The sequence below is a fragment of the Carettochelys insculpta genome, chromosome 7, assembly GCF_033958435.1.
Source record: "Carettochelys insculpta isolate YL-2023 chromosome 7, ASM3395843v1, whole genome shotgun sequence".
Classification (NCBI taxonomy): domain Eukaryota; kingdom Metazoa; phylum Chordata; order Testudines; family Carettochelyidae; genus Carettochelys; species Carettochelys insculpta.
Genome location: NC_134143.1, coordinates 72,034,596 through 72,059,076, shown reverse-complemented (window position 1 = coordinate 72,059,076; position 24,481 = coordinate 72,034,596). Strand labels below are relative to the sequence as shown.

The following is a 24,481-nucleotide window of genomic DNA, read 5'->3' as shown; positions in this document are numbered from 1 at the left end:
CTCTCTCCATTTGTGTAAATTAGTGCTGAAACTTGCCTACCTCAGTGAGGGCTTGAGAGCTCTAATGCCTTTTTTACAAAAATGCTTTGAGAGCCTTGTGTGGCAGGCACTATGTAATTCTTGTTGTAAAATGCAATGTCAGTAACTTTGTGCCTTTTGTTTTTAATTTTAGGACAAAGAAACCTGCATGGGTGTCAACAATCAAAGTTATACATGTGAAACAGGCCACTGTTGTGGCCAGTCACAGTGTTGCAACTACTACTATGAACTCTGGTGTAAGTCTTTCTTTTTTTTTTTAATAGCCTCCCTTCATAACCTGAATAACCATGGGCCTTTTTCTGGTCCTCCCTCTGGAAATTCCTTTTGTTTTGCTACTACAGCTGTGGCCACAACTGGATTCCTGCTTTGGGCAGGGCTTGAGTGCTTGGGACAACTAGGATCTGGTTATCCTGGGATCTTCTAGTATGATGGCAGTGATACTTCCACCCACAGCCATGACTAGCTGTTAAGTTTTTTGCTGGAAGCTCTTTCCTGTTTGGCTTATGTAGTTGTGCCATAAGACCAGCCATACTGGGTCAGACCAAAGTTCCATCTAGCCCAGTGTCCTGTCTTCCAACAGAGGCCAGTGCCTGATGCCCCAGAGGGATTGAACAGAACAGGTAAAGCGATCCCTCTCCTGTCCTACATTTCCAACCTCTGACACATGGAGGCTAGGGACACCTTTCCTACCTATCCCAGCTAAATAGTAGTGATGGACCTAACCTCAGTGAATTTACCTAGTTCTTTTTTTGAATTCTGATAAAGTTCTGCCAGAAGTTCCACAGGTTGACTGGGCACTGCATGAAGAAAAACTTCCTTTTGTTCCTTTAAAAGCTGCTACCCACTAATTTTATTTGGTGACCCAGGTACATCTCTCTGGTGTGGATTTTTCACTCCCTGAGACTTAGGCTACAACTGCACTGCTGCAGGGATCGAAGATCTGAGATCGATCCACCAGCAGTCCAGTGGGAGTTATGTGCCTTAAGTTGACTTTCTCAGTAGTGCAGACAATTGGCATAGTTATGTTGATGTAAGGTCCCACTGTAAAAAAGCCTGTTCCTTGGTAGTACCAAACAGAGATAGAAGTTGATTCCAGTTAGCAGGATTCTTACCAGTGGAGTAGGGGAAAAGGGAGGCTCAGAGACCAGGAAGTCAGAAAGATCCTTTTACCTCCCACTTGTTCCCTCTAATACTGGTAGTCTCTGGTTCCCACAGAGAGATACTTATGTAAAACGTTACAATGCAAACATAAGATGCTCCAATCTCTCCAGATCCAATAGCAGTGATTCCTGATGCTGTGTTGTTCATCTGGAAATTTACTGGACTTAAATTTTGCTACAAGGCCGTTGGATACAGCTGCTTGTTGGAAGAAATATGGAAAGAACCAGGAGATAGCTGCCTACATGTTTTAAATGAGGCTTTGCCGTGAGGTGAAAGTGAGCAGTGCAGTCAGCACAATAGGCAATGTACTTTTTTTTAATATTAAACTCAGTTTATTTTACACTGTGCCCACATTATCAAGATGCAACAGGTCAGATCAACATGCAACTGTCTGTGGGCATTGACAGTGTCTTGCTGCATCATGCAAGTGGTCAGGGGACTCTGGAGATTTTGGTAGCTGAGAACCAAATGTTGGGGGTGTTTGGCTGGGGAAAATGGGGAATGCAGTTGGATAATATGGAGTGTGTAACTGCGTTAAGTGGAGATACATGCTAAAGTGTTCAATAGGAAAGTAGTCTAATAGTATAGGGATTCCAATGGGTGTCTTTAGATTTGAGTTGTAGCGCAATTTATCTCCAGGAGACAAGTCCTGCCTCAGAGCTGTTATTTCATGCTGGCTGCAGGCCCAAGTAGACACACTGCCAAAGAGGAAGTAAGCCACTGTGCTCCGGTGCAGCCATAAGAGACAGGCAAGCTGGGGGCTGGGCTGTGTATGATCCAGCTCCAGTGCCTGGGCAGCTGGGCAGTACAGTTCCTGCCACTCTGGCCATCACCAGGGATCGGGCAAACCTGGAAGTGTGGGAGTCAAGCTTCCCCAGTCCCCTGCCTGGAGCCACCTCACAACCCAAGCTCTCCCTGCATCTCCCAACACCTTGCCATGACCCCCCAGGGGGAGGGATTCCAGTAAGACAATACTTGTGAGCAATTTGTTACTTTCATCCCAGTCATTTTCAGGGGTTTCTTTGCATCCATAAAACCTACAAACATTTTTCATTTGAGAGTTCAGATTGTGGCGGCCAGTTTTGCATGTACAAACCTCGCCCCCCAGTGCTACAGAAATCACAAAATATGCAAGGTCCTGCACGTATATCTCTGGTGAAACACTCTGAGATGGTTCATGCTCTATGAAGTAAACTGCCATGCATAGCACTCCTGTGAAGCCTGTAAATTATTATAGTTATGGGCATTTAAATGACCATATTGAAAGATGTAATGATGTTGAAGCCAGGTTGGTCCCAGGATGTTAGATAGACAAGGTGTATGGGTAACATCTCTTCTTGGACCAGCTTGTGCTGGTGAGAGAGACATGCGTTCTAGCGCTGTGTAAGCTTGAAAGCTGGCCTCTCTCGTGTGGCAGCAGCAGCCGTTACAGGCTTGGCAATGGTGTTGCTCTCCACCAAGCAGGCACTGAGAATTCACATGAACCTTTATTATAGAATGATTTAACTGGTGTCTTAAATTGTAGCTGCTTGCTTCATGCTCACTGCAAATGTTGGTAAAGCTTTTTATGTGAACATGTGCAGTCCGTATGTTGACATGGCTGTAGAGAAGTTGCAAGTCAATGTTGACCTTTTCAAGACCCCAGCTTGCTTGTGCGCTTGGCAAAAAGGCCTGGAACTAGTTTTCAATCTTGCTGAGACAGATTCTTGATTTATTTACCACAGTGCCTTCAGGGAGGGGTGGCAGGAAAAGATGTTTGGAATGGAAAGAAACTTGTTCCTGGCCGGACATGCCTCCTGTAATAAGATCCCGGATTGTGGCCCATAGGAGTGGTTCTGTAAACAGGTTCTTTTTTCCCTTTCAGGAGCTGGAGGGAACCTTGTTGGTTGAGAAATCAGAGGGTCTGGTCTAAAAAAGTTCGGGAAATAACTGGGAGGGAGAGGTACATAGTATGAAGAACCAGTTGAAGGAGATGATGGTGCATGGGGGCAGGAATAGAATGGAAAGCAAAATCACTGTATTATTTTGTTAAGGGGTGGAGTGGAGGAATAAAGAACATGATATGTCAAGCAGGTGGATGGGCTGTGTTTAAAATTAGAGAACAGCTTGGTCCAGATTCCCTACCCACCCCTCATTAAAACAAAATTTGAACCCATTGATGCCAAAAAATACAGCTCTCCAGTCTGAATGATCGGTTGCTAAGCACAAGCTGTGATCAGGCTTGAAAGCTGATAGGAGAAAATGAAATGGAGAATGTCACAAGGAGTAGAACCTTCCTTTCTTTTGGTTGGGGATTTGAAATGGAAAGGCCATCGATATGTTTGGACTTGAAATTGGACAAAGGTTTTTAATCATCCAAGGGAGTACAGATCTAGAATAGTCTCCTAAGGGGAGTAGCAGGGGCAAAAAATCCTGACTTTTTTCAAGGCTGAGATTGAGGCTTAGGAGGTTTCTCTGCAATAGCGTATGGCCCCTCTGTAACTATTAGCAAATTTCTCCAGCCGACAGAGAAGGGGCATTTGAGGAGGAGGGCTCTTAGTTACTGCAGGGTATTCTCTCCCAAGTGCCTGGCATGTGTGTCTCACCCACATGTTCAGGATCTAACATTTGGGATTGGCAAGGAATTTTCCCCAGCAGAGACTGGCAGAGACGCTCTGGTATTCCTGCCTTTCCTAGGCAGCTTGGGGCACGTGCTGGTGTTTGAACTAGAGGAAATGCTGGTACAGTAAACTCTCCAAATGCACAAGTTCAAGTTGCACCTAACTCGCATTAACACGTGTTAAGCACAAAGCAAAATCTCACTCCCCCAGCCCTGGCTCAACATCCCTGACCCTGCACAGCCCTGGTTCAACACCCACCCCAGCCCTGCTCACACCCACTTATGGCTCCGGCTCTGGCTCACCATCCCCATGCATGGCTCTGGCTCCCCACTCCTCAGCCCCTGCTCCCCTGCACGCAGCTCTGGTTCATCACCGCAGTGTGTGGATCTAGCTCAACCCCCCTCACCCCCGCGTGCAGCTCCAGCTCAGCTCCACCCTCCACCCATCCTGGAGGCCTAACCCACCCCAGGCTTAACCCCCTGCCCCCCTCCCACGGACCCAACCCATTGCCAGGCTTAACTTCAACCCCAGCCCCAGGACTTGCCTTTCCAAATGAGCTCCAGGTGCTCCTGCTGCTTCCCCGGCTGCAGAATGTGCGTCCTGCTGGGGAAAATAGCCACCCCCCGATTTATGTGAAATTCCAGGAAGCGAGGGAGTGTGGGAATGCAACCCTCGCATAACTTGAGGGACTACTGCATCTCTGTAACTTGCAGTCTTTAAATCAAGAGTGGAGGATTTCAGTAACTCAGCTGGAGATTAGGGGCCTATTACAAGAATGGGCGGGTGAGATTCCATGGCCAGCAATGTGCAGGATGCCAGATACGCTCATCACAGCGATCCCTACAGGCCTGAGGGTACGCCTGCGTTAGGCAAGGTAAATTGACAACAGATATGCTATTCTTGCTTCAGCAGTTTCGTAACTAAAATCAGTGTATCTGCACTCAGCTAACTTGGCTGTCTGTACAGGAGAAGGTCAACAGGAAAGTTTTTCTCCCATCGACTTCCGTTGCTCCGGTGGTCGACTGTGACCCTGAAGGGCTGATTTTCACGTGTCCCGACTAGACGTGCGAAATCCAACTCCAGAAGATCAACCCTGAGTGGGTCAGCCATCCAGGCTAGTGTAGACATAGCCTTTGTCAGACTCTGATGCCTGACAAGGCAAACAGTCCCTAAATCGCGTGACACACACACTCAACTGTTTAGGGCTGTAGGAAAATACTGTACATAGGAATAATAAGCTGTCATTGTATCAAGAGTGAATCATAACATTTTGGCATTTTATGGTTTTTAGTGCTTAGATGAGTAGCCATAGTGTTCTACTGGCACTTTTATTCTATGGAACTTTTACACAGTGCTCACTGAGTAAGAATTCTTGGCAGTTTAGGATTATTTAGGATTATTTCTGGATCAGTGTTTCCCCTCTCTGGTGCTTTTACCCCTGAGCAGTGATACTGATCAGCTCAATTCTGAAAGACAAAAACCTTTAGTACATGGGCCCAGGGAGAAGGGTTGTAAATGAAAAACATTCTCCATTTGCAGGCAGCACAGTTCCTATTACTAATGTTCTGAACCACATTCTCTGTGACCTTGAGTGAGTGGGTTTTTTTTTTTTTGCCTCCCCCAAAAGTCCTCAGTCAGAATATTTATGCTCAGGCTGTTAGTTTCTAAAACCTTCACAACTGCTGCAACATGTGCATGTTGCAGAGAGGGTTTGTAACTGAGATTCATTTCCAGGAGTTTTTCAGTCTCCCATTCACTTCACAGCGAAACAATGCCGCAATTGATTTTTCTTTTTGTGTCCATTTTCTTACAGAGGTTTCTGCTACATCTTACTTTTTCTTTCAGCTTCTTACCTGGCCTGGTGCTGCTTCTTGTGCCTTGGATAGCTGCTCTGTGGCTTCAGTATTAGTGTTTTCACTCTGCTGTTGCCATCAAGTAGCCCAGCCTAAAACAGAGAAAGAGACATTAATTTTTTAAAGAAAAATGTTGGCTCTGTTAATGTTTCAGAAACATTGTCACTTTGTCTCCCTTTATAGCCAGTTTCAGAAGATAAACGTTTGGCAAAATCATCTTGTTTAATGTAGCTTGGTGAGATTCACAGTTAGAAGGGGAAAGCAGGAAAGATGATACACAGAGATCTTGCCCCTCTTTACTGATTGATATATTATGTAGGGTCCACAACAGTCCTGTCTAATCTGGGCTATTATAATCTATTACCTCTTACATATCAGGGAAAGGCGAGATAGCTCGTAGGAATGCATCTTAGGATCTGTCTACACTACAGTTAGACACCTGTGGCTGGCCCATGCCAGCTGACTCGAGCTAAGGGCTTAGGTTAATTGAGTGTTTGAATTGCACTGTAGATGAGCTCAGGCTGCAGCCAAAGATCTGGGACCCATCACACCTTGCAGAATCCTAGAGTCCAGATTCTAAACCTGACTGAGTAAACTACAGCTAAACATCCCCTTAGCTGAGCCTGGCTAGTCTGTCAGCTGGCATGGCCCATCTGTGGGGTTTTATTACAGTATAGACATACCCTGCACTTCTCACTGCTTTGGTTTGCTTGTGTATCTCCATATATTATATTATTTATAGTCCAAGTGTGTATTTTACACATCTCATAGCACTGGAAGGGACCTCAGGGGTTATCAGGTCCAGTCCCCTGCCTTCATGGCAGGACCAAGCGCCATCCCTCCAACTCCAGGTGCCCACCAGCTGGTGCACTGCTCACACTTGGTGCTGCTCATGCATTCACGCTGCAGACACTGGTGGCGTGGCAAGGAGCAGTGGGCTGCTAGTGGCAGCCGCGAGGAGGAGGACCAGGCCGTCAAGAACAGTGAGGACCAGCTATGCTCCACAGCAAGGCGCTGGTAGCTGCTGCCACCCCCTCCACCACCTGCAGTCGTGGCCTGGGGGGACCTGAAGGTGGCAGAGCACCCCACTCTCTGGGCTAGCTTGGCAGCGGGGTAGTGAGCAGGGCCGGGCTGGCCCCTTGCAGGAGGCTTGTGGGTAGCTTCTTGCACGTGCAGCCAACCAGGGACTGGCTAGCTGGCGGAGGGTGGGTGTGAGAACTTCCAGGATCCTGGGGCTCCTTGGCAGCAGGGGAAGTAGGGAGGAGAGAGATCCGCCTGGAGGGGAAGTTGTGCAACTGGGTGCATGAGTGCATTTGCAAAGCGCAGGCCTCTGGAGGAAATTTGGAGCACAGAATATCCGTTTCCCTGCACCCCCATCTGTGCTCAGACTTCAGCTGATGCAAAACTTGGCTTACATGCGATTGCCCAGGAGCACAACCTGTGTGTAAGTCAGGGGTCTACTGTAGTTGAAAGATGATGCTTCGAACAGGAACATTCAGAACTGTTTTATATAGCTCTTCGGGTTTTATACAGTAATTACATCCTATGTATATTCACTACCATCCAGGAGGCTCAGAATTAGCTGCAGCTAATCTCCGTCATCAGATGTTCAAGTCAGCAGCTGAGGGCAAATAAACAGGGGCTGGAGTTTTGACCATTTCACTCTACAAATGTTATTTTTGGCAGCTGCTACTGTATATGATAATTTAAATAGTCAGTAAGACTGATTTGGCACAGCCTCCTCTCTGAAAAGGCTGGTAATACCTGGGCTTTGAGATCAGAGAGGTCTGTCTGATGCTATCTGCAAACTCCAGTGTCCCAAGCTTGCAACGTTGATTAAAGTGGTCTCCCATTCTTGGGTGACAAAAATATTCACCCTGGAAGAAGCTTTTATTCAAGCATCTTTGAGTAAGATGCTGCTACCTGGAAGTAGGTCTTTGAGTAAGGAAACTACTCCTCCTGGCTGGATTAAGTATAACCTATCTTGCCTGTCATACAAAGCACACTGCAGTGTATTTTGGCTTGGCCTGCATGAGTTTCCTGCCAACAGAACAGTGGAATTTACCCAAGTTTACCATGATATCTAGGGCGGATTATTCTGTTCCTACCCTTGCAACGCAAACATGAAAGAAAACATGTTTTCCATTTTGTGTTGGATAAAGAAGCTTCCCTCAGTGAGGTCTTTTGGAATGTTGTCCCTGGTAACCACGGTGTTATGCCTCCTATTGTCTGACAGAAAATGACCCCTCCTTCATCTTGGTCAAAGTGTTGTTACAGGTTAAGCTTTTTTTTACAAAAAAAAAAAAAAAAAATAGGCCAATTGCGTGGGCATCAGTCCAGAATATTTTACGGCGAATGGTGATTCAGTGGTAATTTGACATGGTTACCGTTTCCATCCCATCCCTGATTTTCAGCTCCAGAGACAGATGGGTAATAGAAAAGGGTTTGGTTGTACTGGGAACAGAACCACCGCATATGAATATTCTAGTATAGCTCCTGATGTGTCTGCTTTAGGCTCAGACTTCATACTTTTGTTACCCATGCAGTGTGTGTGGAGCTGATGTCATTGCCTTGAGTATCTTTTAACAACACTAGCCAAAAACTTCGAAATGGCCATGCAAATGGCCATTTCGAAGTTTACTAATAAAGTGCTGAAATACACATTCAGCGCCTCATTAGCACGCGGGCGGCCGCGGCACTTCGAAATTCACGCGGCTCGTCCAGACGGGGCTCCTTTTCGAAAGGACCCCACCTATTTCGAAGTCCCCTTTTTCCTATGAGCAGATGGGAATAAGGGGACTTCAAAGTAGCTGGGGTCCTTTTGAAAAGGAGCCATGCGGCAGCGAGCCACGTCAATTTTGAAGTGCTGTGGCCGCCCGCATGCTAATGAGGCGCTGAATATGTATTTCAGCGCTTTATTAGTAAACTTCAAAATGCCATTTGCATTTGCATGGCCATTTCGAAGTTTTTGGCTAGTGTAGACGTAGCCTACGTTACACAGAGCTCTGGCGGAAAAGCTTAAGTCTCCCTGGCTTTTATTCTGATGCAATAAGCACATTGTGATTGCATCACTCTTGCCATAGATTCCACAGAAAGTGCTGTAGATACCAGGCTGTCTCAGAAGGGGAAGACCTTTTTTGAGATTGAGAGGGGGCCTCATTTTGACATTACTGTGTAGTGAACTGAGAAGTATTCAGAAACTTCCATAAATTTGATGACTGTCCTGTACATCTCTTTCACCAAGGACATGGGCCACTATGTCACTTCTGTCTGTCTGAGGGTTTAATATGTGGCAGACCACTGCCTGTAGGCTGCAGGAGCCTGCTAAAAGGCAGGTATGCTGGGTGGTGGGCTACCTTCCTGTTCCCTGAGTGAGCCGAATTAGGGCCAGCAGCTGGGGCCTCAGTAGGAATCAGCCGCAGCTGAGTCTAATCAGCACTTGTGATCAGCTGAGGCCCTGCACTCCCTATAAAAGGCTCCTGGCCTCGGAGCAGGAGGGGAAGATTTTGGAAGGTGCACAGCGGAGCAGGAGCAGGAGCAGAGTGGAGCGAGGACCTACCACGGGGAAGTGGTGGGCAAAGTGGCCCAGGGTGAGGTTACTGCACTGGGGCAGAGGTGAAGGCCCTGCCAGCTGCCTCATGTCCTCTTAGGGACCCTGGGCTGGAGTCCAGGATAGAGGGTGTGTCTGGATTCCCCCCACCCTTCCCCAGAGGGGTACATCACTGGGAGCAGGCATGGGCCTGCAAGGGGGCTGGCTTTAGCCTCCCCATTCTGGATCTGCAGATGATGAGGATGGCTCGCTAAGTGGGGACACCTGTGTCTGGAAAGGCCTGGGCAGATAGAGAGTCTCCGTGAGCCTCTGAGACACAACAGAGAACTGCCCAAAAGCGCAGGGACCCACAGGGGCTGACAGGGGAAATTGTCACAAATGCCATCAACCGATAGGTGAAGTGGTGGCTGGCCATTCTTCCGAAGAAGGCGCTTTCCATCTCAGGGCAGCCTGATGTCTGCCTGTTCTTGTATCTCCTTTCCTGAATGGATAACTTTGCTTGTCCCCAAATGAAGCCAGCAGTTAGTTATGCAAGTCCACTTTCAGCTTCAGTGGAATACAGCACTAATATACGATCCTGAATTGTTGTGTGGTGTTGCTGTGTGTCACACGCTTGCCACACGTCACCCCAGAGGTGACTCTGCTTTGCTTGAGTCCCTCAATCCAGGTTGTCTATCTGTTCGGGCTCCTTTTTGCAATAATATTCACACAGAAATTTTTGATACGTGTCTGGAGTTCTAAAACTGGTGGGAACAGCTGTCTCGAGAGTTCTGCTGTTACGGCTGCGCATGCTTACCACTGGCGCCTCTCCCACACATTAACAACATGCACAGCCAGACCCACCAACAGAGGGGTCAGATGCCTCAGGCCCCTTTTGAAATACCACAGCAATGCTGTGCCACCACTCCGCACGCAGCTCTGAGGGCATGTGGGGGAGGGGGGCAAGGGTTGACTGACTGAAGCCCTGCCCCTTCTGCCCTTGGCCCTGCCCTTTTCAAGGGACAGGAAGCCAGCCCCCGTCCCATTTGGCCATGGGGTCCACAGTGGCTGTCAGGACATGGATAATTCTTGGGGAAGATGAACTAATAAAATGTCCTGCAATAATATGCTTTGGTGTTTATTTTAACAGCCCTGTAATCATTGGCAAAGGCTTGTTGTAATTCACAGCTGGTTTTGGAGAGTGGCTGTGGTTGACTTAGCTACACCTCTCTGTCCTCTTTTATTTTTCTTCTCACGATTAAATTCAGAAAGGTGATGAATGAGATCTAGGTCAGCCTTGGTGCAGGCTCCATGATAATGAAAGACCTGATTTCAGTGACTGGTTTCTCAGTTCCTATTCTCCCAAGGGGTGTGAGTGAGTGGATAGTATCTCTTTCAAGAGGAGGTCTGGCCATTCATCTTCAGCCAGAAAGGTACCACTTGCAAATGGGAGTGGCTTGGGGGGAGAATACTAAAATTCTGACATCCACATGGAATGGTTTGTGCCACAGTCATTCTTTGTCACTCTTAAAAACAAAAAAGCAGCAAAGTAGTACTTTAAAGACTAACAAAATAATTTATTAGGTGAGCTTTCGTGGGACAGACCCACTTCTTCAGACCATAGCCAGACCAGAACAGACTCAATATTTAAGGCACAGAGAACGAAAAACAGCAATCAAAGTTGACAAATCAGAAAAAAATTATCAAAGGTGAGCAAATCAGAGAGGGCAGGGGGCTGGACTCGATGGCCTCTCGAGGTCCCTTCCAGTCCTACTCTTCTATGATTCTTCTCCTGGAATAACAAGGCATTTAACTCAAAATAGCAACTCCGCCAAAACGAACGATCTTTGCTAACCCCCTCCCCCACTTTCAGTTTCAAAATTGACTCAATGTGCACTAAGCAGAGGTAATTACGACTGACTTACCCTCCACAGAGGCTTCCCATCATTGCTCTTATTTCAAAATTGGGCTGTCTAGTGAGAGTGCTCAATTTCCAAATGTGCTTGCAGTGTAGATGCCCTTTTCAGAAATAGGGTTTGAAAGTCAAAATAAGTAATTTCTGAAAACCCATCGTGTAGACATAGCCTGTGTTATGACAAGGCCCCATTTTGAGAGCTCAGCGGCACAGTACATTTGTCTTTATTTGAAATGAGTACAGTGAGATTATTCAGGCTTAGTACTAGCAGTGTACTGCTTTTGGTCCTGAGTTTGGAATCAGTGATTGTTCATTCCTGAAATTCCCAGGTTTTCCATCCTCCCTCTCCCCAGTCTTCTAGAAGAAACATGCTGCTTTCCTCAGGAGAAGACCTCTTGAGTTTCTGATTTGCTTCAATTAGTTATACAACTTGGAGAAAATAGTTTTGTTTAGCAGTGGAAATGGGCCTTAATGCCAGTATGTATTGTATGAGAGGTAATAGAAAATTGTAAAGGTCCCATTAAAAGGAAAATCTTGTTGCAACCTTAACTATGAAGATGCTCCCAGCCCTATTAAGAGATGTTTTTATAGGAGCTTTTCCCAAACTAATTTTTCCACGGAACACTTTTCAGCTTGGAGTATATTGACGCAACACACACATGCTGCCTGAGGGGGAGTGGGAAGGATTTCATATCAACAAATTGCCACACATAATGCTCAAAAGTTAGTTTTAAAGAGTTTTTCCAGATGTCTTTTATTTTGCAAAGAAAAAAAAATAGGAGAAAATCATCTGAATGAACAGCTCATGTCCTGATAGGAGGGCAGTTAGCAATTGTAGAATTAAGTATAAAAATTAAGTACAAATCCAAAACAAAACATCAATATAACAACCAAAAGAAGGATGGTTAGTGTCATTCTTTTGTACAAAAAATAGAAAGGACCGTATTGGTCAAAAAAGGACTGTCCTTTCTTAAAGCTTAAAAAACATTTTTATGGAAAAATAATTACAGAAAACTAATGGCAAATAAAAATAACTTGTCAGATTTTTAAGAGGAAGAGTGTTTTTGCATCTTTTGATCACAAATCTGGTTAATATTAGAAATGATGCTGGAGAGTTGGATCCTTGTATCAGGTGCAGCATGATGTGACTTCTCTCAATACGACTGATGCTGAAACTGTACGTATCAACTCTTTTGGCATGAGTTGTGTAACAACTATACTATTCTGAGTGTGTTATAAATATTATGTGTACAGTTTAAATACCGTTCAAATACCTTAGTATTTTTGATGAGCACACAATGTCATATTTAATATTTTAGAAAGAGAAAACATTGTTAGCATGAAAATGTTTTCCCGGACCACCTGTGCTCATCATACAGGACACCAGTGTTCTGTGGAACGCAGTTTGGGAACCGCTGGTTTAAAGGGATGCTGCTAAGTGAGCTAGGCCAAAAATTAGGTTTAAAAAAGATCGGAGATGAATCTGAAGTCAGCACCCCTAAGCATTGTGGCTCGAGGTGGCAGAATCTTCAGAAAAGAATATTTCTAGGAACATTGCCCTGGTGTGGGATGGTTTGTGTCGGTTTCGCTTTTTGGAGCGAGTTGGATAAAAAGTGTTACATTTTAAAATTTCCTTGTGGAAAAAGCACAGAATCCAGGGGCTTTGGCCACACTGCGCCCTGCTTTTAGAGGGGGCGTGGCAGTGAGCCACTTTGGCAGATGCTAATGTGAAGAAGGGGCTTTCATAATCGGGGTCGTTTCGAAAGGTCCCCGGTTACACAAGCGTCGTGCGTTTTGAAAGCGGCACTTTTGAAGCGCATGCAGCCACCGTTATGCTAATGAGGCACTGAATACTCACGTCAGGGCCTCGCTAACATCTGTTGAAGTGCCACATTTCCATGCCCCCTGTGAAAGGAAGGGCTAGTGTGGCCACAGCCAAAGAGTTTGAGCAGTTGACTTTGCATTCTCCAAAGTGAAAGCCGTGAGCGGAACCAGTGAAAATCACTTGGGGTGGGTGGTGGTGGCGGTAGCAGTAGCGGTAGCGTTTGTGTGTCTCCTTTTGGCTTCTCAAAAGTGCTGGACTCCAAATGGAACTTTGGTTTGTGTTTGTAAAGTTTGCACAAAACTAGTAATTTCTCACCAAAATATGATTACTTCACAGTTAAGCACATGCGCGGGAATGCAAACAAAGGGAAAACGTATAAAAAAAACAAACTCCTGAGGTCCTAGGAGAGGCTGTTTTTTGTTTTTTGTCAGGGATTTTTCATCCCTTGGGCATAATCGTCCCCGTGGGCCAGGGGAAACAAGCCTTGGGCCTTTAATATCATTACAGGGGCAGGTAGACTCTAAAAGGTACATAGGCTGCCAGTTAGCAGCCCCCTGTAACGGTCACTCTGTGTCAGTTGGTTTTACCGGTAACCTGAACTCACAGACATTTCAAAATCATGGATTTAAAATCCAGGCTCCTCATTGGACAAAGGTGAGGCAGCTTCTAGAGAAGGACCTGTTTGAAAGCAGGACCTTCAGAACGTCCGTATGTAAATAGACTCATGAATAATGTATGAGATCAGGGAATATAAGGCAGCGCCCCACAGCGCTCGGGGCACTTGGTACCAGCTGCCTCTGAGGCGAAGACTTTTTGAAGAGCTCCTGCCTTTTTGAAGATTCCCTGAAGCAATTCCACCTCCGCCCAGCAGGGTCCGCCCTGCTGAGGTACTAGCTGAATCACTCACACTAAAAGAGCTTAGGCAGCAGCTCTGAGGTAAATTGGGTGAGGGGCGAACTGGCCTCACCCTTAGGGTGGGGTACTGCGCTCTCGCTCGTTAGCACCCAGAGCCTGTCAATCACTGCGGCACCCCCGACCTCGCCGCCGACAAGCAGCTCAAAGGTGAATTTGGTGCGTGTCGAACTGGCTTCACCCTTAGGGTGGAGTACTGCGCGCACATCAATTGAAGCCTAGAGCCTGCCACCTTCGCAGCACCTACGCTCTCGCTGCTCGTCGCTTTGATTCTTCTTCACCGGACGTGACCAACGCACTCAACTAGACTACCGGACTGGACCCTTACACCTGATTGGACACGTAAAACCCCCTCTACGCCCTGAGACACTAACTCTAAAACCTAATTCGGGCTGTGTAGGGGGATTTAACAGGCTGTGGCTCAGGTTGCAGTTTTTACCGGATCAACTAAGAGCCATAACCCGGAGTTAAAATTATTTGCTCCGAGCTGCGCAATTGATTAATAAGCCCATAGTCGAGGCTTTGTTAGTTAGTTAACTGTTATTGCTAAGGTTTCTCTTTTTCCTCCTAACCTTCCCTCTTTCTCTCTCCAATCCCCACTGGGAAATTCGTAATATATTATCTCAGTTGGGAGGAAACCTTGATAGGCTGGACCTCAAGGTTTTCCAATAGGGTGGCTCATCTAGCCATCCAGAGCATATAAGGGTAAAAAACTAATTTATCTTCCCTAGCTCGGAGAAAAAACTTATTTCAAAACTCATTGAGTCTTTTTTACCCTTTTCTCTCATAAGAGAAGTCTCTCATAAGCTCCGTCCATGGAACTCTTGTTAATATTTAGCGTAAGTGTTTAGACTATATATTTTTATAATAATTAAATTTGGTTAAGTTAGTTGTTAATGAATAGTTATACAAGTTTAGTTCACGTGCAGTGTTTGTTCGTTTATATGTTGCTGTTTTTTGGTTAATAAACACAGACATTACTTAGTTTATTTTTCCTCTCCTTGTCTCACCCTTGCCTTTAACGAGCGAGCCAGCTCCTGACCTACCGGGAATTAGCTTCTCCCCAGCCTCTCCCCTCTAGCACAACACTGGTCTCTAGGCCCCCTGCCGGAGGTGGGTGGGGTAGGCCTGCTGAGGAGCGGAGCAGCCTTTGCCTGTCGGCGGGCTTCTGCCGTCTCTTCTTTGCCCTCGTCTGAGGCCCCGTGGGGATCCGGACGGGACGCTGGTGCGGGGTCAGCGGGGGGTTTATTGCCCGCGATTCTGCCCGCACTGACAGTTTTGTTGTGGTTTTGTTTTGGTCTTGGTTGTTTTTTAAAGGGCTTGTTAATGCCACCAAAGAGCAGCTCCATGGTTCAGAAGATGCAGTCATAGTTGCTGTTTTTGGTGCTAAGTTGAAAGTAGACAGGCAGACGTTTAGGATGAAGTTGGCTGCAGGGTCCTGAGTCTCTAACAGGAGATGGATAACCAATCCCTCCCCTCTCCTATCCCTTCTAACCCCAGGGGAGATCGGGTCTGGAGCATTTCATTTCCATTTTGGTCTTTAGAGACATTTGGCTGTCACTGGGTATAGTATCAGTTTTTTCTGAATTTGGTAGCTAATTTTTCAGCCTGTGCAATTAAAGGAATGCAAAATAAAGTTATAATGCACTATGCCAGAGTTCTGTTGCCTTCTCCCTGTTTGCATCTGTCCTGGGAAGAGATCTGCTTCTTGTGAACAACTCAATTCGCTCCCATTCCTTTAAGACCCAGGGCAGGGTGGGGAGGTCTGAGCCCTGAATTCTAGAGCTGGTCCTAGCTCAGAGACCCACAGGAGGCCATGTTGTGGGGGCTGAAACTGCTGTGGCCCTCCTGTTCTGGCACTCGTGCCAAGCAGGTGGCACAAGCAAGCCTTAGTTCTTCCCCCGACCACCACCACCTGTCTCCTCGCCATTTGCTCCAGTTTGACCTGCAGCTGCACTTCCCCGCTTGTGGCAGGGGATAAATTTGATGTTGTAAAAAAGTTACTGGTGGATAGAAAGTTGCAGTGAGTATTAATGTTGCTGTTTCTTCAGCTAAATAGCTGTTTATGGTTTTCTCACAGCTTAAATTTCCGGTTTTTCAGAGTGTACATATGCAGTCATTTACTAAGGAGAAATGTTTTAGTTTTCAGTCCTACCAATACTAGACTTCTGTATTCCTAGAAGTTGGCCTTGCTTTGTAATCTGTCAGAGTCCTTGATATGCTGACTCCCTGGGTGCTCTGGGGCTGGAACGCCCCTGGAAAAAAAATCGTGGGTGCCTACAGCAGTTGGGGAGCAGCCCAGGTTAGCTGATTGGCGGCTGAGGAGGAACTTGAGAGGGTAGAGAACAGTGAGCAGTCTGGGGTCTGGGACAGGGAGAGCAGAATGAGGGTGGGAGCTTGGCAGAGGGAGTGGAATTGGGGGTGGAGCCTGGTGGTAGAGTGGGGGTGGAGTACCCCTGGGAAAAATTAAAATTCCGCACCTGTATGTACTAGTGCTTGGGTGGGACTTATCCTTTGAAGGTGAAGTACCCTTCTGATCTGCTGTGAGCTGTTTTGTCACCATCAGCTCTATATGGCACCCTGTATTTTGGCTTGAACAAACCCTTATGACGGGTGAGATGTTTGCTAGGAAAGGGTGCCTAGACACCTAGGAACAGTGTCTCCAGCGTGTTCAGAATCTCGCCCCGCACTCTGCTCATTCGAGTGGTGAAGCACACAACACTTCCCAGTTTGCTTTTGGTGCCAGTTTATCACTGATGAACCTGGTTGTAACCTTTATATTTGTGCACGTAAGTATAGCCCATGTATAGGGCCCTGTATAATTCATGGCCAGGAAAAAGGAGTGCTGGACAGTGAAGTCTTCCCTTTTGTGCATATTTATCCTCCACTATGCAGATCTCACAAGGTAAACCAGCATTCCTGAAATTGGAGGTCCTCACCCAAAAAGAGTTTCAGGGGGTGGCCAGGTTATTTTAGAGAGATCAGGTTATTGTCACCCTTCTTTGCTGCCCTCAGAGTTGGGAGACTGGAGAGTGGCACTGTTGACTTGATGCCCCACCCACTGCAGCACAAAGAATAACGGTGGCAATACCACACAGTGCCATCCTTACCCCTGAGCTGCAGCTGGCGGCAGCCCTGTCTTCAGAGCTGGGCTTTTGGTCAGCAGCTACCACTCTCCAGCTGCGAAGGGAGCATGGAGCCAGCAGCAGCATGAAGGTAAGGGTAGCAGTTCTGCAACCTCACTGCAACACCTTGCAAACTCTCTCCCCATCCTCCACAATTGCTTTTTGGGTCAGAACCCCAACAATTACAACACTGTTAATTTTAGACTTAAATAGCTGGAATCATTGTGGGTATTTTTAAAATCTTCTGACCTTGAAATTGACTAAAATGGACCATGAATTTGGACCATGAGCATGTATGACATCTGTGGAAACAGCAGCTTTGGGTTTGCACCACTGTCTTGTATACTCCCCTTCCACCCCCACAAGAAAATGAATTGCACTATGAATCAACTGGTTCTTTCCTCTCTGTTCCCAGGGTTCTGGCTGGTGTGGACTGTCATCATCATATTAAGCTGCTGTTGTGTTTGCCATCATCGGCGTGCCAAACACCGTCTCCAAGCACAGCAGCGGCAACATGAGATTAACCTGATTGCTTACCGGGAAGCCCATAACTACTCAGCTCTGCCATTTTATTTCCGTATGTACTTCCCATGGTTCTTCCTGGGTGCCACAAGGAGGAGGCTGGCTTTTGAAAAAGTGAAGGCCAAAGAATTCGCTGTTGGGTGGAGGTGGGAAAAGCACCTGGGTCAGAGGGAGAGGCTGGGAGCTGCTCCTGCCCAGCTTGTGGTTTGCGGAGAGGAGGTGGGAATTCTGACTGCCTGGAACATGTGGCCCGCTGGCTGTGCCAACCACAGGACTTCTACTGCTGGCATTGTTCTACTCCTGGGTTACCTGTACCATCTCTTGGAGCCATGGAGATGGTTTTAAAATGCCATATTCAGGAGAGCTTGGAGGTGGTTTGCTACTCCGGCTATGTTTTTACTGCTGGTTTGACTGTGGTCAAGGAAATTGCTTGACAGAGGTGAGTCACCCAGCGTTCAGATGAGAATGGTGACTCAGCTAGGAGCCTGCTGGATCCTAGTCCTACTCTGTGCTAGGTTTCCAGTGAGTTGACAGGTTCATTGTTACTGCATCTGTGGAGCTATATGAGCAGAAAGAGCAGAGTGCAGTTGCCCAGATCCATTACACTAGAGGGGCATTTCACTTGAAGTTACACTTTTTAAAGAATTTTGGTCAGTTGCTTAATTCAGTCCACTTCTGTCTGTTTTGCCTCCTTAAGAAAGTCTTCCATTGATTTGTGGATCCCTATATAAGCACAAGTATATTGTTTCCCTTATCATTCATGGTGGTAGGGTTTCACTCTAGTAATAATAACACGTCTCTTCGGCTCCATTGGCCATCGATAGCCACTTACCAGCATCCCCACCAGAAATACTGAGTCCAATTTTAAAATGTGGACAAGTGTCTTAATTTCCTTGCAATTGCTACCCCCTCTTACAGACGCAAAAAGCGTCAGGGGTGAATTTATTTTTCTTGGGTGGGTTGGGGAGGGGGAATTGAAACACCAGTGACCACAGAACTGCAGCCTAGCAATCTGTCAAGCCATCTAGTCGATTTCCTGCAGCCAGGACAGGACTATTCCGTGGTGTGATTTAGATTGCTGTGTCCAGGGTAGCCCTGTAACTAAAGCATGGGACAGGGAGTGAGGAAGTCTGGATTATATTCCCCGTGCTGCACAGACTCCTCCTGGCCTTTATCTAGTCATGGCCACTTTCTGTGCCTAGTTTCCCCTTCTCTAAAATGTGGATAATACATTCCTGCTGGCATAGGGACCGAAGCTGACTCCTCATTGCTAGCAATGAGCAAAGTACCATAAATTTCATGAATGATATTGACCAATTTTAAATAACAAATGTCATGAAACTGCACAGGAAGTAACTTCTCCTACCTCCCCGTTTTAGGATTTTTGCCAAATTATTTACTACCTCCCTATGAGGAAGTGGTGAACCGACCTCCAACTCCTCCCCCACCATATAGTGCCTTACATCAGCAATGTGTCCCAGCAAGCAGCAATACCACAATCACAGATACTCCAGGAAACCTACAGCCAGCACAGACAAGCTCGCCTCCAGCGCCAGGCGGCAGTAACAGCAGCATGAACAGCACTGGGTCCCTCGGTGTTGGGGACCCAGAACCCTCCATGACCTTGGTCGAACGAGCAGGCACCAAAAGGCAGGGTACCGAGTCAGGCAGCTCCAGCACTGGAGCTGAGTTGGAGGAAACCATCAGTCCTGTATCCTTCCCACATAAGGATTCTGAGAGCAAGGAGGAACTGCTTAAAGATTACAGCTGTGAAAGCTTAGACCATAACAGTGGTATTCCCGATGGCCAGGACAAGACCCCTGGCAGGCACCGCCGTTTCACCGGTGACTCGGGCATTGAAGTCTGCATCTGCAGCCGGGGCCACCATGACGATGACCTCAAGGAGCTTGATGGGCTCATTGATGCGTTGGATGGGTCCCTGGACTTCTGTGACAGCTGCAATGGCCGCCCCCATGGGGATGAGGAAGAAGGGCTTTTAAATGCCTCTGAAGAGCAACACCATGAACATAGCCACCACCACCTGCCTCGGCAGCCAGTGTGTGTCTTCCTGAATACAATAAATGAGCAGGACTCCCCAAACTCTCAGGCCAGTCACTCTTCCAGCTAAAGTGCCCGAGTCATAAGGGAGTCTATAAAAGGCTTAAGAACAAGCTATTTTAAAAAAAAAAAAAAAAAAAAAAAAAAAAAGAAGGTGGTGCAGCCTTTTTTTTTCTTTTTCTTTTCTTCCCTCAAATGTAATTTTGGGAACGTCCCCAGAAGCACTGCTTGGGAGGGTGGGCGGCTGCTCCTGTTTTTTAAAATCACATCCCTCCTCCTACACAGAGTAGGAACTTCCGTTTCCAAATGAGTCCATTCGAAAATGGAACTTTTCCTCATGATAATTTTGGTGATGGATTATTGTTTGGTTTTAGTTTTCCAAAACCTGCTTTATCTTGCAAGTAATAAAGCTCAGCAAGTCTAACCCTGGGAGGGTAAGAAATGCAGTATGGCTTCACCCTTTAGGTGTCTTCCCAGAAGCACACAGCTTCTGAATAGCGCTGGTAAGCCTCAGCCCAAGAGTGCTGGGTTGATTGGTGCTCTTGAGGGACTAGAGCTAATCAAAGTTTGCCCATAACTGACAAATCACTCGATCAGAACAGCGCTGTACTCTGGTGCTTCAGCAACAAGTTGGGGGTGGAGATTCCCTACTTGAAGCTGGTGACTGAAGGACCAGTTTCTTCCAGATGGAATGTTAGTCTGTAAGCACACAAGTTGCAAAAAGGGTTGTAGATTTTGCCTTTACAAGCTATTTTTTTAAAGGCAAATATATTCCTTTAATCGATGCCTCTCAGCACAGCTATGAGTTAGAATCCAGGCAGCTGGGCTGCCTTTCCAAGTACTGTGGTCTCTCTACACAACATTCAGTGTGTGTGCTGCGAAAGTTTTGGCCTTTTTATTTTATTTTATTTTTGTACCCTTAGGGCAGCACTTTAGTTAAGATGACGAAACAAAACCAGGGCTGTCTTTGGCCAGTGTGCCTTCAAGTTTTAGTGATGCATGTTGAACAAATGGAGACACAAGCTCCGTCCATTGCAAAGGGATTACTTACAGTGGAGATCTGGGCAGTATTTTTTTTTTTTTTTTGTAAATCCAGAAGTTTGGTGTGATTCTAACACTGACCACTTAAGGAACGAATGTCTTGAGTTTTCTTTTTTTTTTTTTTTTAAGGTGGCAACTGGCTACCATACTGTGTGTGTGTGTGTGTGTGTGTGTGTGTGTGTGTGTGACTGCAATACATCCATGCATGTTCTACTGGTAATATGAAACCTGCTGTAAGACTGCAAGAAAATTTACTGTAGCTTTGCTTTAATAAACAGTAGAGCTTTTGTTAGTATAACCCGAAACGGGGGTGGGTCGGGGGGAAACAGACAGCTGAAACTAACATTCCCTGGAGCATTCCTGTGGAAGAGCACAGGATTCAATCTATATGAAGTGTGCTTGGGTTTCCCTCTAGCTTTCCTTCACCTACGGTCATCGCTGTTACGGGGGGAATTGAAATGTGACCGCAGCATTCAGATTTGATTGATCGCAACCAAAATCAGTTTACAATAATGTGGAAACCAAATATATTCCCTTTTCCGATAACTCGTCTGTGTGTCTTTTTTGTGACCAGAGAACAAGGGTCTGTTTCAGTTGCACTGCTGGTAACACGTGCAAGTTGTTTGAGGCGTGTTGTTTAAATACCTTACATCTTTGTTGACGAGAATGCACTTCACTATGTGCTTGTTCATCTGCAACAGGCAACTTTTTCCAGGAGCAGCCACTTTTTCCCTCCCCCAGCCAACAGCCTTACACTCAGCAGATGTTCACTAGAACGGCAATTTCTACATTAGATTCATTGGAACAGTCTCTCATTGAGATGCATCAAAGTCAGTTCTATGGTATGGTGCGCGTGTGGTTAAATAATACGCCACAGCATGCTGATTGCTCTGACTGTCTCTTTGTACAGGGAGACCAGATTTACAGTGGCTCACACAAATAGAGAAATGGTCATTTGTTGCAGGATGAAGAGTTCAGTTCCTCGCCCTTCCCCCAAGGGGAATTGTCACCAGCTGCTGAGTTCATCGATCATTTCTTCCCTTTTGAGGAAAGAACTACAAATCTTTGTCTACAGAATTGACCTAGAAATTGATAAAATCTCTTCTTCTCATGTTTCAAGGAAGCTTAAAAAGCATTTAACAATCTTCAGAAAGCAGGATTTTAATAACAAGACTCCTGGACCCCCACCTTCCCCTCCCTAGACCTTTTCCTCTCTCAATCCCCCAAGGGGTGAGGATGGCCTCGGAGATGGTTAGGAGAAAAGCTCTTCTCATTTGCTCCACTCCTGCCTTTTCAGTTCACGGCTGAAAATCGGCCACTTCTGTTCTCTCCATCTTCGGGAGTGTTGCCAGTGAAAAAGGAAGCTGAGTTGATAGTCACGACATTTCTAAGTTGAAATGCAAGCAGGGGAAGGACTTTTACTGTGCCTGAAAAACCCTTTCAGGCTGCCTTCCTTGATCACAAAGAAGCAAAAAGGACGCACACAATTTCCCCTCCCAAACCCCTTTTTACCCTTGTGGTAGAAGGACCTTGTGACCAGGGTCTCAGATGGGCTCAGGGAAAGTCACTAGCATGAACTTGGACAGGTGTAAGCAAACCAAGAGGTTCATTTGGCTGCTACCCTGTTCACACAGGACCACCCCCTACCAAGGTATTACCCCACAGCAGCAAGCAAGGCGCCGGTAGCAAACAATAGTCCTGCTTCAGGTCTCCCTTCCCTCAGGGACGCTCTGACAGCAACAGGCTCTCCAAGCTTCAGCTGGGCCCCTCGCATATAGTAGCAGCTGGGGGTGTGCTCTCCTGCTAAGCCCATCCCAAATGAGCTCTGCCGTCCTCCTTTAGCCCCTCCCTCCAAGCCTGACACCTGCTGCAGGGATTGTGGGGTGGAATGAGGGGAGCCCACAGCTGTTTGTCGCCCTTTCCTGGCAGTATGGTGTGTCTTTTATCTCATACCCTCCCCCTTAAGATGGTGCCAGGTACTGTCTGCTCTCCCCGTCTCCCTTGGGAGAATGTCTGCTTTTCAGCAGGCCTTCCCTGCCGCCTGATGTATTTTAAAAGATGACAGCTGGTCGGGTGCTTGTCCATCTTGGCAGTTAGCCATCACAAGGAGCTGTCATCTGTGATCAGAGCGAACGGGTTCTCAGGAGGTAATGTTGGAGGGTATCCGTGGCTAACTTTGTCACCAGGCCTTCCTACACCGTGATGGAGAGTGCCATTTCCTGGGGGATTCAGCTTCCAGTGAACATACAGGGTGGGATATTCAAACTGTTAAGACGCCTGATTTCCTAGCCGTCCATGCAGCAGCAAGGCTGTTTCACAAGCTTCTGACCAGCAGCCTTTCCAAGACCCTTCCCTATGGCCATAATTGGTTGCTGTGGTGGAGAATCCACAGATAGGACCCTGGAGTCCTAGCCTCTGTTGTATTGTTTTGTGGTGGAGGTGGGTGAGGATTTCCAAGTCCTCACCTGACCAAGAAAGGACTGCACCTGGCAGTTGTCCAGGGCGTACCTGAGGTGGGTGATTTACTCCCTCCCTATATTGTCTTCTGGGAACCTGAGAGTGGCCACCACCTGATTAAAGCGCTCTCCCAGTTATGGCAATAAATGACATGTTATCCAAATAAACTATTGGGTCTATGGCTGGAGGGCCCAGTCCATCAGCTGCTGAATGGTTGCAGATGCTCTGGGGGGAGCCATATAGAGCAGAGAAGGCAGTCTTCTGGAACTCAGGTGCAAGAAGCATATGCCAGTGTAGGGATGTAATTTGCTCCACCCGACTGCTCGAGTAGCTTGTCCGCTCTGGACATGGGAGATGGCTAATTTCTCAGAAACTTGATGCAGAACTGGGAGGTGCTGTCTGGTTTGAAGGCCAACGTGCTAGGATTTCTGCAGGCATGATGGGACTCCTTGGTAAGTCCCAGTTCTAGTACGGCTCGGAGCTCCTGTTTAACGACTTCTGCATCTCTTCCTGCAAAAGAGCCGGGGGTGTATTTACTTGTGTGACCAGTCAGGTTAAGTGGATTCGGTCAGATTCAGGTCCATAAGAGAGTTTGCTGCACTTGGGCCTTTGGTGCTGGCAGAAGATTCTCCACTACTTGTACAGGCTGTACTGCCTGGGTTCTTTGCTCGAGCAGACAAGAGCCTATAAATGAGGCCTTTTGGGCATCCCAAGGTTTCTAGAGAGTTACGTATTAAACTTGGGTGTGTTCCTTCGTACTGGATTGCCTTCTCCTGCTACACTTTCTCAGGGCCCTCTCCATTTAGCTGAACACTTGTGCATCACACTAAGAGGGTCTGTGATCCTTGGGCTTAAACACATGGGTGCACCCAAGTGCATATGGACACCTGTGTCTGTGGGGCACTCGCCAGCTTCTCTGTTGTGAAAAGGGGATGGATAAAAATGAATTTAAAAATAATTATTTAAATGGGATTTTTTACATTTTTAAAATCAATAAAATACTAAATATCTCATGTAAAAATAAGTTACAATTAAATCTCGTCATGAACATGCCCCAAGTACATATGAAATGAATTCACGGCTGTAGTCTGCCAGCCTAGCTATATGTCTTGCTGCTTGAAAGTTGTGGGCTTTCAGTTTCTCTTTCTGGGCAGACTGAAAAGTTACATGTGCACAGACAGACACAAGCCGGATAAAATGTTTTTCTTCAGCGCATATGTGGTGGTGAACCTTGGCCACACATGGCAGAGGAGTGAGTTAGGACACTGTCTTAAAGACAATATATAGAAAAGGATGGAGGTAGCATTGAAAGGAACAGTGGAGCAGGCTGGACAGAAAAAAAGCTTCCTATATTTCCCCTCTCTTCTGCCGTGGAAAAAAATGCCCTGGCTTCTGGGCATGAGAGACCCCCTGTCTGGGAGTATTTTGAAGAAGTTTGTTCATT

The 24,481-nt window shown here is 46.7% G+C and overlaps 1 protein-coding gene across 2 annotated transcripts in view; it reads left to right on the top strand.

The window, feature by feature from the left end:
- WBP1L (WW domain binding protein 1 like) overlaps positions 1–21,120 on the top strand; it is a 97,524-nt gene extending 76,404 nt beyond the window's left edge. For both annotated transcript variants that reach the window (XM_074999247.1, XM_074999248.1), the window contains exons 2-4: positions 173–275; positions 17,375–17,536; positions 18,861–21,120. In XM_074999247.1, the coding sequence (XP_074855348.1) occupies positions 173–275; positions 17,375–17,536; positions 18,861–19,609 (1,014 nt within the window). In that variant the 3' untranslated portion in view covers positions 19,610–21,120. The remainder of the gene's footprint in view (positions 1–172; positions 276–17,374; positions 17,537–18,860) is intronic.
- The last annotated feature ends 3,361 nt before the right edge of the window (positions 21,121–24,481 follow it).